The sequence below is a fragment of the Pogona vitticeps genome, chromosome 1 (assembly GCF_051106095.1).
Source record: "Pogona vitticeps strain Pit_001003342236 chromosome 1, PviZW2.1, whole genome shotgun sequence".
Classification (NCBI taxonomy): Eukaryota; Metazoa; Chordata; class Lepidosauria; order Squamata; family Agamidae; genus Pogona; species Pogona vitticeps.
The window spans coordinates 84,201,672-84,217,975 of NC_135783.1; the positions used below are offsets into that span (position 1 = coordinate 84,201,672).

The window sequence follows — 16,304 nt, forward strand, 5'->3', positions numbered from 1 at the left end:
GATTCTATAAACAAATAGTCAAGGAATACCTTATTACTTTGAACTAGATCAAATCTCCATGACCTGATGAATCAATTGCAAAATTATTGAAAGAACTGGTTGAAAAACTCTCAGAAATACTGTCTGTTATTTTTTTGAAATCATGGAGGATTGCTGAAGTGACATGAAAACGTGGTAAAGGACTACTGTCCCTATCTTCAAAAAGGGCAAAAATGAGGAATTGTTAGAGCAGTGTGATAAAGATACTAATTACGTCAGGAGGTGATGAGCATTCCAATACTGGAGGCACTCAAGAAAAAACTAGACAATCATCTGCCAGATATACTTTGATTTGGATTCCTACATCAAACAGGAGATTGGACTCAATGGCCTTATAGGTCTATTTCAATTATATTATTATATGATAATTTACAAAAGACAGCAACAATAATCCATAGTCATAAGAGCACCAAAGAAGTCAAAGGAGTCATTAAGTAATCAAAAGAGATTTGCTGTCTCCTTGGTTGTGCAGGTAGAACAAAAAAATCACTGGTCACTGGCTGAAGACACACAGTATTAATCCAGAAATTTAATAAATTGTGAAAATCTTCCTTGCTGATTATGGTCATCAGGATAAAATATAAATAAATTTCCATAAATAAATTAGGAATAGACCTCTGTGCATACAAACGTGGTTTACATAATTTTGCTAGAATATGCCTCCATGTTCTTAGTCGATAAATGTAACATTTACACACCATTCGCAATGTTCAAAAGTAATTAAGAAATCCAATGCAATTTTTTTTTGCAGCTCTGGATCTTATCAAAGTCATAGGACTGATATAAATGAAAAAGCAAAAGAAATAAGAGATTAAAAAACAAGCACACCTTTAGAAACGATTAGATAAAGATTCTTGTGTTCTGTGATTCTGCAATAAATACTGAGAAATTTTTAAACAATTTTGTTTTCCATGTAAACATTAGCAGACATCAAATACTGGCATTTATACATATGATTTTAAATTGTAGTTTGTTAAAAAGTAAAGATTGCCAAAACAAAATGCCATAGTATCTAGAGAAAAGACAGAATAATATAAAAAGCTTTTTTGCTGCACAGTTAAAAATAATTTCAGAAAAATCATTTGGTTTCTTTACAACATTACAACTATATAAACAATATACTATAGAACAATGAGTCATGGGTCAGAACTTAAGGGCATGTATATGAAGAAGGCATTTCTGGTCACTGTTAAACACTGTTTTAATTCTTACAGATTTCACTGAAAGAACACATTTGAGTGGTCACTTGGAATCAGTATAATGCTGAAGTAGTTACTTAGAGCTAATTTGTGCTGAGATATTTTTCAGGTCTGCACCATGTTGATTTAGAGATAACCTCAAATCTCATAGTACTTACACTTAACCAACACGAATCTTCCCTGCAATTTGCAAGGTATACTAGTGGCAGGATAGCGGCATGAATAGTGTAATCAATGCAGTGGAATAACTCATGAATAGGATATGTGACATGCATTAATTCCACACATGATTTATCTCTTCCTCTTGCCACACCCATATTGCTTTCTGCACACCCCAGATGTCATAAAACGTTATACTATAACTGCAGGGAACTTTGATATGTTATGTTAGTAATAAATGCACAGGCTGGAACTATGCATGTAAAAACCATAAGAGTTCCCAGAGAAATTAGATATTCTAGAACAAATTATTAGAACCTGGTAGCCAGTAATGTACAGCAAAGGAACATAAAGTTCAGAACAGAGTGCTCTCTTGACAAAAGAAAAAGTAGAATCAAGTAAGTTCCCCTCTCCACAAACAGTTCCAGGAAGGAGTGTTGATGTAGCATATAACCTATTTTTTAAATTACTTTCAAACATTTTGATAGTGACCCACCTTCCCTCCCAGTAAAAACAGTACAAATATGATTTTAAAATGCTTAATTAGATAGATGAAGACAAAGTTTCACACTCCAATAATTTACAAATAAGAGGCTAGAGATGCAGAATCCAAAGTACTTTCCCAGATGCTGCCACTGACAAGTCCCTTTATAAGCAGTTCCTTGTGTATTGTCCTCCGAATCTCTGGACTTGCTAGAATTGCCTTTATCTTATTCAATTTGGACAACAGGGCCAACAGTTCTTTCTGTAAAGCTTCTTTTATTACATCTGCTTCATGGCTCTTTCCTAAAGGAAAAAACAACAATACAATACAGTTTTGCATATAATATAACTGCTGTCTAGATTATTAAGGAAATCAATAATGAAAAGAGATGTTATCTTCCCCAAAACAAATAATTTTGCCCATGTCATTTTATTAAAAAATAGAAAAGCAATAGTTCAGCCAAAAATATAATTTATGTGCATTAATGTTACATAGAAATGAAGCATAATGATATAATATTCATGAACAATTTCCATTCATAAATACAGTAGGTAACAGTAACAGTGATTAAAATTAGTGTCACATCAGAGCACTGGCCCTTTTTGTCTTCAGTGCAACAAAATGTTGTCTCAAATTCTTTTCAAGTAAAGAGTTGTCAGATTCCAGGAAAAATAAGAGTTAATGGCACTGTTTTAGCTCTGGCTAGCCCATCTTCCTTCGCCATTTGTTTTGCATCCACAGGGCCCACAGAACACACAACGGAGAGGTTCTTCTGCACTTCAGCACAAAAGGAAGCTGCTGACACATCACTAGCCAGCTATCCAGCCTGCTTGTCCTCCTCTCTCTGTCTGCGATTGGTGGCCTTTTCTGCCAGCATTCAGTAGCATGTTTTATTCACTGCATCATTGACATATGTATCATTAAGCTCTGGAACCAGCATAGACCAATCCAGAAAAGGCATCTGATACAGAACTGACAATTACGATTACAATTCAGATCAGACAGAGCAGTTTGCAAGACCTGGCCCAGGAGCAGAAACATTTGATACTGATGGGAGAGCCATGGCTCCCTGACCCTCATTTTCTACTGTCATTCTCATTTCCCTGGCTATTGCCAATAGCCTCCTCCTCTGTTTTCATGGGGCTTCCACGATCATTCTGTTTATTTTTGTTCTGTGTTTCTTCAAGATATTGTTGCACCGCCTTGAGGACTGCATTCTCCACCAGCTTTTTACTGAGGTTCAGCAATTCTGCATCATCAGGCTCTGCCCCTCTTTTTTCACCTACATACCACAACAGACAAAAATGAGTCAAGCTGTGCAGGTGGGCAAAACGGCATGCAATACACACCTTCTGGGAACAGCTCCTCAATCCTACTTAGTCTACATGCTCACCTGAGACCATCTATGTGTCACTGCAGATTCTTTGCAGTCCCTTCAAAAGGAAGCAGGAGAGCTAGTTAATTGTCTGCTCCTTGGCTATAACTTGCAACAGATTTCTTTCCTTAAATTTGCTGCCCTTTAGCTCTCCGTCAATTATGGCTGTTCTGTTGGCCTATATTGCAGTGCACTTTTTCCATTTGAACTGCTACCAATGTCGCAGTTTATTCTTTGTCAGTTATCCTAAGTTTATACTATACATCCTGGTGTACAGAGAGATTTTATAATACTGCTAAAGAAGATGGAAGCATCACATAAGAAGCAAGACAAAAGCTTAATAAGCACTTTGGGGAAAGGGTCACAATTTACTATTGATGTCAAATAGGAGCAGAATTCTTTATTTCAAAACGTAACTGTAGTTGTTCAATGAATGTATAAATTGAAATCCATGTTAAAATCCCTCAAATAGCTCTAATGTCATCTATTTATTTATTATACTCAATCTTTTTGTAAACTATGGCATTCAAAATGGCTAATAACATTCAGATAAAACAGATATAAAACTGAAACATAAAAATGATTAAACCACAACTAAAACTGATCAGTAAAATTTCTATAAAAAGAAATGAGTGTATTAATTTTTTTAACAAACGTATGCATTTAGAGACTGAAAATCTACTGAGCACAGTGGTTTTCCCTTTAATATGTGCATGTTCTGTTCTATCAAGTTGGAACCGACTCAAGGGGTTTAATAGGGCTTTCAAGGTAAGTTAGATACTTGAGTAGTTTACCAGTTCCACTCCCCCAATGAGTTTCAATGGATGAGTGGGCGTTCAAACCTTATTCTTCAGATCCTGAAGCTGAGGCTCCAATACTATGGCCATCTCATGAGAAGAGAAGACTCCCCGGAAAAGACCCTGATGTTGGGAAAGCGTGAAGGCAAGAGGAAAGGGGGAACGACAGAGGACAAGATAGTTGGATGACAGAGGACAAGATAGTTTTCTATTCTACCTCAGGAAACAAAAATGTCTGGAGCTGGGCTCCTGCTGTCTATGTCACTGTATGAAAAGCTGAGTGAGTCTTTCTCCTTATGACATAATTACATGCACCATAAGTTACACAATACAACACATTTGTAGTTACAAATTTAGCTTTTATCATCGCAACATATTGATCAAGAACACTGCTGTTGAAACATTTTTATGATTCATCTTGAAGCAGTAAGCTCTGCTATATTTTTGCATCAAGGAAAAATCTTTAGAAGTCAGCTCCATTTTTTATCACTTTCCTTTTTCTTGTTTCTTTCATTAGGAATACATCAGGACAATTTTCACATTATTTTTATGAACTTACCTTGGAAATATCTTGTGCACTCTGACCACACCTTGAAAACTCCAAGTTTTATTTCACTAACATTACTACATCCTAATTTACCATATTCTTCTGATACTAATCAAATTCACCATCTTTTCCCCTGACACCGTTTGGAAATCTCCCCCAACAATGAACCAACATAGTGCTCTATTGTACTCATCCACTTTATTCATGGCATTCTTTTTTTATATATGCCTAAGCCTATCTCTACTTTTTCTTTCACCTCAAATGGAGTTCACAAATACACTAACAGTTTCTTTCCAGCTACACATCCCACAAAAATTAAACAATATTGATGGAACAGAGGTTGGGCAGATACTTTAATTCTATTTATTTTGTTATTTATTTATTTGACTTCTATAACACCCATCTGGCTGCCAGGCCACTCTGGGCTTTTTACATATTAAACATGAACAAATCAAAACAATAAATATAATAGTTATAAAATCAAAATAAAGGTAAAGGTTCCCATTGACAATTTGTCCAGTCTTGTCCAACTCTAGGCAGCGGTGCTCATCTCCGTTTCCAAGCCGTAGAGCTAGCGTTTGTCCGCAGACAATCCTCCGTGGTCACGTGGCCAGCGTGACTAGACACGGAACGCCGTTTACCTTCCCACTGAGGTGGTACCTATTTATCTACTTGCATTTTTGCATGCTTTTGAACTGCTAGGTTGGCAGGGGCCAGGACAAGTGACGGCTCACTCCGTCATGTGGATTCGATTTTATGACTGCAGGTCTCCTGACCTTGTAGCAGAGGGTTCAGTGGTTTAACCCGCAGCACTACCACACCAACCAAAATAAGCACAAACAACATTTTAAGAAATAATAATTAAAATAATACAAAAGCAGAATAGCAGGACTAATAATGTAAATGTTAAGACCAATCACTACATTAAGGTGTTGTAAGGTCCGGGAAGTCCTGTTGAAAACTGTGGAAATCATGTTTTTAACAATTGCTTGAAAATTCCCAGTGAAGGGGCCAGGCCCGCTTGCATAATTTGGGGACAAAGGAATAGAGGCTTAGTATTGAAGGAAATCTGATGAAATGTAAACGAGAAAACTGAGAGGGTTTTCAGGGGGAGAGTGCAAAAGAAAAAAAGAATATTTCAAGAGCATCTTAACTGAGGTGGACATCATATGGGAGCATCTTTGTGGGAAAATATTTTCAATAGGATATAAAAATATTTACAATTTTACTTTTTGGGTGGGAGAGTTATTCTCATGAGAAAGTGAGAGATTCACACTTTGTGGTGGAGCTATCAATCTCAGCCTACAGGAGAAACATTTCAGTAAACAGAATCACTATAATAATGTTTTGTACTGGCTCATATCCAGCAACAGAAATCAGATAGTTTGGAATTACAGTGGTGCCTCCACTTACAATCATAATCTGTTCCAGAAGATGGACGTAACTCGAAATGGTCGTAAGTCAAAACACAATTTCCCATAGGAATGCACTGAAATGCAATTAATCCGTACCGGCCGAAGAAAAAAAATCACACACACACCCAAAAAATACTGCAAGAATCCTTGGAAATGTGATTAATCCCTTCTGGCCGAAGGGGTGGGAGAAAAGCAATCAAGCGTGCAAGACCCATTGGAAATGCACAGAAAACAAATGGAACAGATCAGAAATGCACAGAGAACAAAGGGGGCAGGTCGGAAATGCAAACACAACAAAGGAAAAAGCAAGGGAAGCATGCAGGACCCATTGGAAATGGGAAACCCCCCAAAAAGCAACCAACCCCCAAGACCCATTGGAAATGGGGGGAGCCAAGAAACAAACAAACCCCCCAAGACCCATCAGAAATGGGGGGAGAACCAAAAAACAACAAAAACAAACCCCAAGACCCATTGGAAATGGAAAAAAACACTCCAAAAAGCAACAAAATCCCCAAGACCCATTGAGAATGGGGGGAATACCAGCAAACAAACCCCCAAGACCCATCACAGCACAGAAACATCCCCCTTCAGTTTAAAACCACACTGCAAAAACACTCAGAACAGTTTTTAAAAAGCAGAAAACAGCACCTTACCTTACAAGGCAGCCCGAAGCCTCCCTGCAAACACGCAAACATGCTCACTCAGAAGCAGAAGGAGGCAGTCCCAAGCTGCTGCCGCCGACACACACTCTCTAACTGCTGGGGTGAAAGAGCTACAAAGAAGCAGCCTCGTTGCCACCTACAGTTAGCAATTTGAATTTCCTGCCTTTTTCTGTTCATAAGTGGAAGCTCCAGTCGCAAGTTGAAGCAAAATTTTGCGGCTGGAGCTGGTCATAACTCGAAATGGTCATAATTAGGGATGTTCATAAGCTGAGGCACCACTGTACAATCACATGTTTGCACATTGCTTCATCAAACTCTTCTTCCACTCCTTTGATCCACTTCAAAATTAGTCCCCTTATTATTCTCAACATGTTGAAAACTTTAATGTTGCTTCTTAATGCAAAGTCTCAAAATGTATGCAAACTAGGAAGGGGTAAAACTACATCTTTATCTCATCCAAAATGCAGCACTGCACTTACTCCTAGCACATTGCTATTCATAGAAAGAGATACCGGCACATCGGCACACCTAAACAACATTTCAGTGAACTTGGAAAAAGGTTATATGCATCCTTCTCTTTTAAAACTAAGACTGGCTCATTTAACCATTTTCTAAAATCAAAGGGAGAAATATAATGAAAAGGGAAAGACACATAATTTTGATGATAGTATGGGCAAAAATTCGGATCTTTTTCTACCCTGCCCCCACAGAGGCAATTTTGAAAACATAGGTAAATACCAACTATGCCTGCCTATTGACAGAACAGCATCTGTTAATTGGCAAGATCCTATTTAACCATGCTGTGTTAAACTGGACACTGAATGAAGACAAATGTACACTGATGGAAACACAAACAGTTAAATTTGTTTAGTATAGATTGGCACCTGAACTAGTTCCAAGCCATACTAAAAGAAAATATCATCCTTTTCCACACAAGAAAAAGAGCTTCGACAACACTGGAAGCTGGAAGCAAAAAGTATTCAAACAACAATCAGAAAAGACCAAATGAAGGGAGATACCAGTTTTGTTTCATATTTGCCACAGGGCACTTCTATGGTAGAGCACTCTGAACAATGGCACAAATGTGAGAGGAGTTAAATTGTGTCATTCCTCAGTAGTGATATCATAAGCACTATCCAAGAAAAGCACATTACACCTTTACTCATTATAAGATTTCATACACTGCTGGAAGGCAGGACAGTTCCTGCTCTGACCCTGACTATCATGAAAAACAGGAAGGAAGGAAGGAAGGAAGGAAGGAAGGAAGGAAGGAAGGAAGGAATGCTATGACAGAAAAAACCAGCAATTCTCACAGAGGGAAATCTATTTCACTAAACACAAGATCAACTAAAAAAAAACAGAATATATATATACAAACAACCTGCTTTCCTCTTATATCTGAATTGCATCAGAATGGCTTTGTGAACCTAAGGATGAAAGAGAAAAAAATAAATGTTAAAACTTTTATTGTTTTAACATTTATTGTTAAAAACACATTAACTATTGAGAGATACAATAGTTGATGTTTTTAACACATCCACTTGCAAACCATGCCTTTCTAATGCTGTGTAAATCATAAAACTAAGTAAGTAGTAAGAGAAAAAACAGCACAGTAAGATAACAAGAATTCTATTTACTGTAAAACCTGGGTTAGTTCTGTTTTTATCCTTGAGGCTTTCTTTTTCTTCTGTTTTATAGCCCTGTATGAGCACACATGACATTGCCATATTTCACTTCTTTGATAATGGGTGGGGTGTGATGACATGACAATCCAGGAAGCTGCAGGGACCCTGGCTTGTCATGCATGACAGCTGTGCTTGTGCTCATACCCTCTCGTATCATTCGATTAATTCATCCTATTGTAGTCTGAATGCTAGCACTTTGCTTCTTTGGTTTGTTCATCTCTCTGCAGAGAAACAAATAAAGAAAACAAACCTTGGCTTCTTTATCTAGTTGTTAGGAGAGAAAACAAGCAGGAGAGATGAAATGCTTTTATTCAGACAATATATTTAGACACCCCATTGCAAATTGGAATAATTGGGCAGCATGTACCAGCCCCAATTCCCTTGCCTATTGTGTTGTGGAAACAAGGCCAATATGTCTCCTTTGGCAATTAAAAAAAACCTAGCATTAACCTAAACATTTGTACAAACCATTTGGCACAGAGTAATGTTTGCCTGCAAACATTTCCGAGTAACTAACAATTACCTGGATTTTTGTTGTTTAGTCGTTAAGTCGTGGCCAACTCTTCATGACCCCATGGACTAGAGCACACCAGGCCCTCCTGTCTCCCACTGCCTCCCGGAGTTGGGTCAAATTCATGTTGGTAGCTTCCATGACACTGTCCAACCATCTCATCCTCTGTCGTCCTCTTCTCCTCTTGCCCTCACTTTCCCAACATCAGGGTCTTTTCCAGGGAGTCTTCTCTTCTCATGTGATGGCCAAAGTACTGGAGCCTCAGCTTCAGGATCTGTCCTTCCAGTGAGCACTCAGGGGTGATTTCCTTGAAAACGGATAGGTTTGTTCTCCTTGCAGTCCAGGGGGCTCTCAAGGCATGGTTTGCAAGTGGATGTGTTAAAAACACATCAAGTATTGTATCTCTCAAGTTTTAACATTTATTTTTTTCCCCTTTCATCGTTAGGTTCAAAAGCCATTCTGATGCAATGGTAACTTTTCAAAAATGTCCAGAAAGATGCCCACAGAGGCTCACAACATAGCATGACGAAGTCTGTCATGTTTCTACTCTCTCCTTTCTCTGTGTTGTTATTGTTGTTGTTTCAACTTATATACCACCCCATAGTGCTACAGCACTCTTAGAACACTTTACAATGTAATTCTGCACACAACAACAGCAAGCTGGGTACTCATTTTACTAACCTTGGAATGATGGAAAACTGAATCAACCTTGAGCCAGCTACCTAAACCTTTCCAGATTGAACTCAGGACATGAGCAGCAATATGACTGCAGTTTAATCACTGCGCCAAAATCCATACTGATCTATTACAAGATCCATTGCTAACTGTTGTGTTTCACAAATATCGACATATCTCATCTGATTTGTCTAATTATTTTTTAAAGCTTCTTATAGCACAAAGTCCTTCTCTATGAAAATGTTGAACTTACTACCAATCAGTTTTCCAAATTCTAACAATGTTTTAAGAGAGTATTTTTGCTTTACTTAATCTTTCCACACCACAAATAACTGTGTAGTTATTATGACTCCACTTAATAATTTTCTAACTTCAATGGTCCAGAATGTTAAGCTTTCTTTGTAATGAAAATACACCACTCTCTAATCTCATTTGCCATTTTCTTTATCTTCTCCTTTTCAGCTCCGTGAAATCACTTTCAGGTGGGGATAAGCAGCAGTGAATATAGCAGAGCACTGTAGATTTGTGTAGAGTGGTGCCTCGCTTAACGAGCGCCCCGTTTAACGAAAAAATCGCATAGCGATGGCTTTTTTGCCATCGCTTTTGCGATCGCACAACGATCTTGCCTATGGGGAAAAATCGCTTTGCGATTTTTCCCCATAGGCACCATTTTCCCCCAGCTGAGCGGCAGGAGCTTTGAAGCCCTGCCGCTCAGCTGGGGGAAAATGTCGGCAGTGGGCTGCGGCCTCGGAAGGACCCCGAAGCCACCGTCCCCTGCCGACAATTCCCTTCCGAGCTCTCAAAGGGCCCCCTCAGATTTTGGAGAAAGCCCTTTGAGAGCTCGGAAGGCTCTCAGCGGTGGCGGGGGAAGGGTACGGGGGTGTCGAAGGCTTCCAGGCCTTTGCCTGGAAGCCTTGCGGACACCCCCCCACCCTGTCCCCGCCGCCGGCAGCCTCCTCACGCCGCCTACCCCGGCTGTTCTCGGACGCCTGGAAGTCCGAGAACGGCTGGGGAAAGTGGCGCGGGGAGGCTTCAAGCATCGGGGACAGGGTGGGGGTGGATCGGGAAGCTTGAAGCCTACCCGCGCCACTTACCCAGGCCGTTCTCAGACTTCCAGAAGCCCGAGAACGGCCTGGGTAAGCGGCGCGGGTAGGCTTCAAGCCTTCCCGATCCACCCCCACCCTGTCCCCGATGCCAGTAGCCTCCCCGCGCCACCTACCCCGGCCGTTCTCGGACGCCTGGAAGTCCGAGAACGGCCTGGGTAAGCAGCGCGGGTAGGCTTCAAGCTTCCCGATCCACCCCCCAGCCTGTCCCCGCCGCTTAAAGCCTCCTTGCGCTGCCTAGCCCGGCCGTTCTCGGACACCTAGATGTCCGAGAACGGCCTGGGTAGGCGGCGCGGGGAGGCTACCCGCATCGGAGACAGGCTGGGGGGTGGATCGGGAAGCTTGAAGCCTCTCCTGTGCTGGCTGGGTTTCTGGGAATTGCAGTTCAAAAACACCTGAGTAACCCAAGGTTAAGAACCACTGGTCTAGCTTAGTGAGCTGGAGTACCTAAGTGCTGACCCAGCGGGCAGTACAAATTCTCAATGAGTTACCAGAGAGAAAGGTCAGCCAAGCATGTTTGGCAGATAGTGCTCTCTGTCCTATCAACTCTGTGGCCTTGGGTATGTTTCACAATCCCAGAGCATCATCAGAAGCAGGGACTGGTAAACCAGTTCTAACTACTTTATAACTAGAAAGTGCTGAAAATTCAACTTGGTAGTACATAATTATTTCTAATTATTATTGTATTTCTATTTTGTATTTCTTTCCCATCATGAAGCTGAAGTTTTCTTGGAGTTTTTACTGTTGCTACTCATTTTCTTAAAGAGTTGAAGCCAATCTGGCCTCTGTGAACTAACACTGCGCAAATGTATAATGAAGCTACAATCATCCTGCCTAGTTACCTAGTCTGAAGAAAATTTTCTAGGCTTCTTCATGGTCTGCTCTGGATTTGAACTAGAGATGGGCATGAATTAAAGAACAAATCACCAAATTCGTTCAACACCCCCCCCCCAATTTGTCAGTTTGTACTTGTATGAATCAATGCCTCCAATGAATATGAATCAACAATTTTGGGGGGATTTTTGATTTGTTGACTAGTTTGGCTATAAAACAGGCCTGCAGGGACCTAGAGGCATCAAGCCAGGGCACTTTCCTGGGGGATCCACTTTGTGGGTGTATAACGTGGATGTCTGAAACCCAATTTCACCAAACTTGGGGGGATTGTAAAGGAGAATCTGTAGAAACATCTTTGTGATGTTGATGTCTCTAGGTGCCAGGGGAGACTTTTCTGGGGAGGGCCTTCTTGAGGGTGTATAATTCAGATATCTGAAACTCAAACATATAGATGGAGTAAATATATGCAATTATACCTACAAAAACCCAGGCAGAACACAGTGAAGTGTATTCCCAAATGTCCCAGCTCAAAGAGGCAGCTACACTGAAAGTTCCAAAAAGAGGAATTTTGAGCAACAAGAAGTAGTGTGCATGTGAACCAGAGAATGATGCATTTTAATGTAAGCTTCGTGAGTTTTCATATCACATTTTAAAATAAGTTATACAGTGGTTCCTCGCTTAACGATTGCCTCACTTAATGAGGAAATTGCATGACAATTAGGTTTTTGTGATCGCAAAATGATGGTTTAAATGGGAAAAATCCACTTCACGATGGAACCTCAGGAACCGATTTTCGCATTATGACGATCTAAAAACAGCTGATTGTCATTTCAAAATGGCCGCCAGGTGTACAAAATGGCTCCCCGCTGTTTTTAGAAGTCATTTTTCGCTATACAGGCACCCAAAAATGGCCGCCCCTATGGATGATCTTCGCTGGATGGTGAGTTTTCAGCCCATTGGAACGCATTGAACGGGTTTCAATGCATTTCAATGGGCTTTGTTATTTCGCGTTACGATGTTTTTCCTCTACAGCGATTTCGCTGGAACGAATTAACATCGTCAAGCAAGGCACCACTGTACTACTGTAGAATCTAGCTGACATTTTTCCTGTGCATTTTTTTCTTTCATCCAATTTCTAGAATAAATTCAAGCCTTTTCTAACATACATAAACAATGTCAGGATAATTATACAAGTCTACTTATCATATACATAAATTAGCATTATCATTCAAATGCTCCTCTCCCTGTGGGCTAGCTAGCTGACTGAAGTGGGTCATCTGATCACACAGTTAACATAAGAACATAAGAGCCCTGCTGGATCAGGCCAGGGGCCCAAGTTCAGCTTCCTGTATCTCACAGTGGCCCCACCAGATGCCTCTGGGAGCACATGAGACAACTACTGTGTTCCCCCAAAAATAAGACAGGGTCTTATATTAATTTTTGCTCCAAAAATGCATTAGGGCTTATTTTCAGGGGATGTTTTATTTTTTTCATGTATAATCTACCTTTATTTAAATACAATCATGTCATCTTCTTCTGCTTACTGCACAATGGTGGACGGCAGGGTTTCACTTAACTGGAGCTTATTTTACAAGCATCCTGAAAAATCATATTAGGGCTTATTTTCAGGGAACAGGGTAAATACCTGTCTCCTGATATCCTCCCATGCATTTTGAAGTACCGTATTTTTCGCTCCATAAAACACACTCCCCCCCCCAATAGCGGGGCAGAAAGTATGTGCGTCTTATGGAGTAAATACAGTAAAAAAAAGGGTTCAGCCACCACCACCCAGAAGCCTCCCACTGCCATGCTGGGAGGCCTCTGAACCAGCACCAGAGACTGCTTGCTGTTTGGACCTCACCATTCTGCACTGCTAGCTTTCCAGGATCTGCTTCCTGCAGCCTACCTGGAAAACCAGCAAGGCCAACGGCAGCAGCCAGTGAAAACAGCCAAGGACCAAAGGGGAAAGAGTGATTCTAGAAAGACCAGGGGAAACCATAAACACAGTCCCCCACTTAAGCAGTTGATTTTCCCACATTTATGGAAATCACAGGGGTCAGCACATCCAAAGTGCAATAGATTAACCTTACCCTGGGAAAACCACTTTTACAATAATGGTATCTCCCCTGCCAGGTATGAGTTAGAATGGCCCCTGAAAATTCTTCCCCTTTCTGTGCCCTATCCCCCAAAGGCATGGTGACACCCCGGCTGCACCTCCTGATCAGAGCAGGGCTGCACAGCCCCAGTCCTGAAAGAGGCCAAGAGACATACTCAGTGTTTTGGGGTGCCCCACAAGACCCCCATCAGGAGCTGGAATGTTCCTCCCACAATCCTCCAGTGCACAGATATTAGCATACCTAATATGCGGGGAAGGCAGGGAAAGTGGGGAAATTCAAACTTTCAGTTAGTGAAGACGCTGCTTGTCTGCTTCCTTGCTAGTACAAGCAGTTAGAGAGCTGGGAGAGAGACCTGGGACTGCCTGGTATTAAAATTTAGTTTAAAAGCTGCTTGTTTTGGGTTAAACCATGCTTGGGTGAAAAGGTGCTCCGTTTGAGTTGAAACCTGCTTGTGTAGAAATGTTCATGCTTGCCTTAAAAATCTGCTCGTTTTTCTTTAAAAGCTGCTTGTTTTGGGTTAAACCGTGCTTGGGTGAAAAGGTGCTCCATTTGAGTTGAAACCTGCTTGCCTGGGAAGCATTTCAGACCAGCGCCGATCAGCTGTTAGGTGGGGAGAGGGGAGGGGGCAGGAGTGGAGAAGAGCACAAAATGGTTGCCCGCTGCCTGCTGGCTTTTAGCTGTTTGGGGCTCTTTTTTGACTGTTCTGGGGTCTACCAAGGCACTGTGAAGAGCTGGGCTCAGTCTACAGTACCTGGTAAGTGACTTTCTTTTAATTTTTTAAAAGTTTCTGACCTTTTTCCCCCATAAGAATGCATTAATTAATTTTCAATGCATTCTTATGAGAAATTTGGATTCAACTTGCAAACTTTTCAACTAGTTCTGGGCATCTAATAGAGAATGTATTTCCAAAGGGTGTTGCAGCAAGGAAACTAACTGGGCCTTGTGACTTCTAACTGGATTACAGTACCTGATTTCAGCTACTATACAGTAGTTTGTATTCAGTTTTTTTGGCTCGTCAAGAACATTGTTCATGGCTGTTGTGCCTTGCATGCTATAAATGTTCAGTTATGTCAGAAACCCGAGATTTGGTCTTATGCTGAGCATGTGCTACTGCTGGTGAATGGGTTAAGCTTTGTGTTGCTGTTCTTTTGCATAACCTAAAGTAAATAAGGAAAACCAGCTGTAAAATAGTTTAATTCCACTATTTATCCTCCACACAACTAAAAGGGACCTCTCAATGCAGTGCCAAATCAGACAAACCATTTCTAACTTAATATAGGCTTGAGCTGTAGATGGGCAGAGTTGCACAACAATCTCATCTGTCATTGAGACATTTCTGTAAGCATGGGGAGGAGGTGGATGAAAGGAAATGTAAAATATAGGTAGTGTGGTATAGGTCCTATCACTGGCTGATAATGGTCTATATGTACTTGAATTAAATTTATGGTACACAAATTTATGGTACATAAACTAGAGTACACAAAGCTTTAAGTCTCTCCATTTGTTAATGACAGTGGTAATGGTTCTTAATGCCACTGTTGACTGCTGTTCACTTCACATGGTTCAAATGTTATTCTGTTATAGTTTATTAAATATTTTATTACACTATTTGGTTCAGAATATATTTTCCCTGTTTTCCTCCTCTAAAAATTATGTGTGTCTTAAGGTCTGGTGCGTCTTATAGAGCAAAAATTACGGTAACTGTTACAGCCTTCTCTCCTTTCAGGACTATGGCACTCAAGGTGGACTTATTTCTCCCATTGAAAAACTTAGCAATATCCTTCCAAAGTGTGGCAGATTATGTAATTGGTACATTATGATCTTGAATGTCCAGACCATACCCTCTCTTCCATCTATACACCAGCTCTTCCTCTTTTGTATTTAGGTTGTGGTATGGAAAGAGTAGATTCCCCCCACCCCAAAGTTTGGAATCATCACTTCCAAAAGGAATACATTATTTGTATGCCTTTTTAAAAAAACTAATATGCTCCTTACTACTTGTGGGCAAACTAGTGTAACAGGGTATTAACGTACTGCTGTTACAACTGTTTTTACTAAGCTGGCTATAAAAAATAGCCAACTACCTAAATTTGTCCAAATGTTATCCTTCTGCCATAACAAGCAAAACAAATCCTCATACTCTAAAGTTTGTATTTTTAAAAAAATTATGATATTTTCTTTTTATTTAGAAAAAAGTAGAGAAACAGTGTTACTTTTAATAAATTACTTCCAATTTTTGTTCTTGCTTATAACATATACATCCATATTTAAATAGTATTTTAACCTCTAAACTATATTTAAAGGGCAGGAAACACATCTGTCATTAGTTTGCTTTGTAAATTGCAGTGGCAAATTTCTGCTCATTAATGAGATGCTGGTTTCATTCCTAGGTATGTTCCTGAACACGTGATCAAAAGCATGCCCCAGAATGCAGCCAGCAGTTTGCTAGTGAATGACAATTTGCTGCCGAGACTTACAAGTTTTACTTTAGGGAAGCATAAACTGTCAGTAGCATTCCAACTTACAGGAGAATCTCTTATTTAAAACTGCACATAGAATCCCTTCAAATGTTGGTTTCAGGAGAGAACCAACAGAGATCCATAATGGCTACCCATTATGATGAAGATGATAATGATGCCGCATTTCTCCCAACAACGGGCCCAAAGCGGCTCACATTAAAATTCACACAATTTAAAAACACA

The 16,304-nt window shown here is 40.3% G+C and overlaps 1 protein-coding gene and 1 pseudogene across 7 annotated transcripts in view; both read right to left on the reverse strand.

The window, feature by feature from the left end:
• Positions 1-548: 548 nt before the first annotated feature.
• AKAP7 (A-kinase anchoring protein 7) overlaps positions 549-16,304 on the reverse strand; it is an 84,835-nt gene continuing 69,079 nt past the window's right edge. For 3 of the 7 annotated variants that reach the window (XR_013540624.1, XM_020790692.3, XM_020790690.3), the window contains one exon: positions 549-3,163. Coding sequence is in view for 5 of the 7 variants with exons in the window: in XM_020790692.3 (XP_020646351.3) it covers positions 2,958-3,163 (206 nt within the window). In the remaining 2 variants the exon portion in view is untranslated. Of the gene's footprint in view, positions 3,164-3,274; positions 3,315-16,304 lie in introns of all 7 variants that reach the window. The other 4 variants (XR_013540625.1, XM_020790691.3, XM_020790694.3 and 1 more) reach the window with 3 other exon arrangements.
• LOC140703434 (U1 spliceosomal RNA) lies at positions 13,472-13,626 on the reverse strand (annotated as a pseudogene).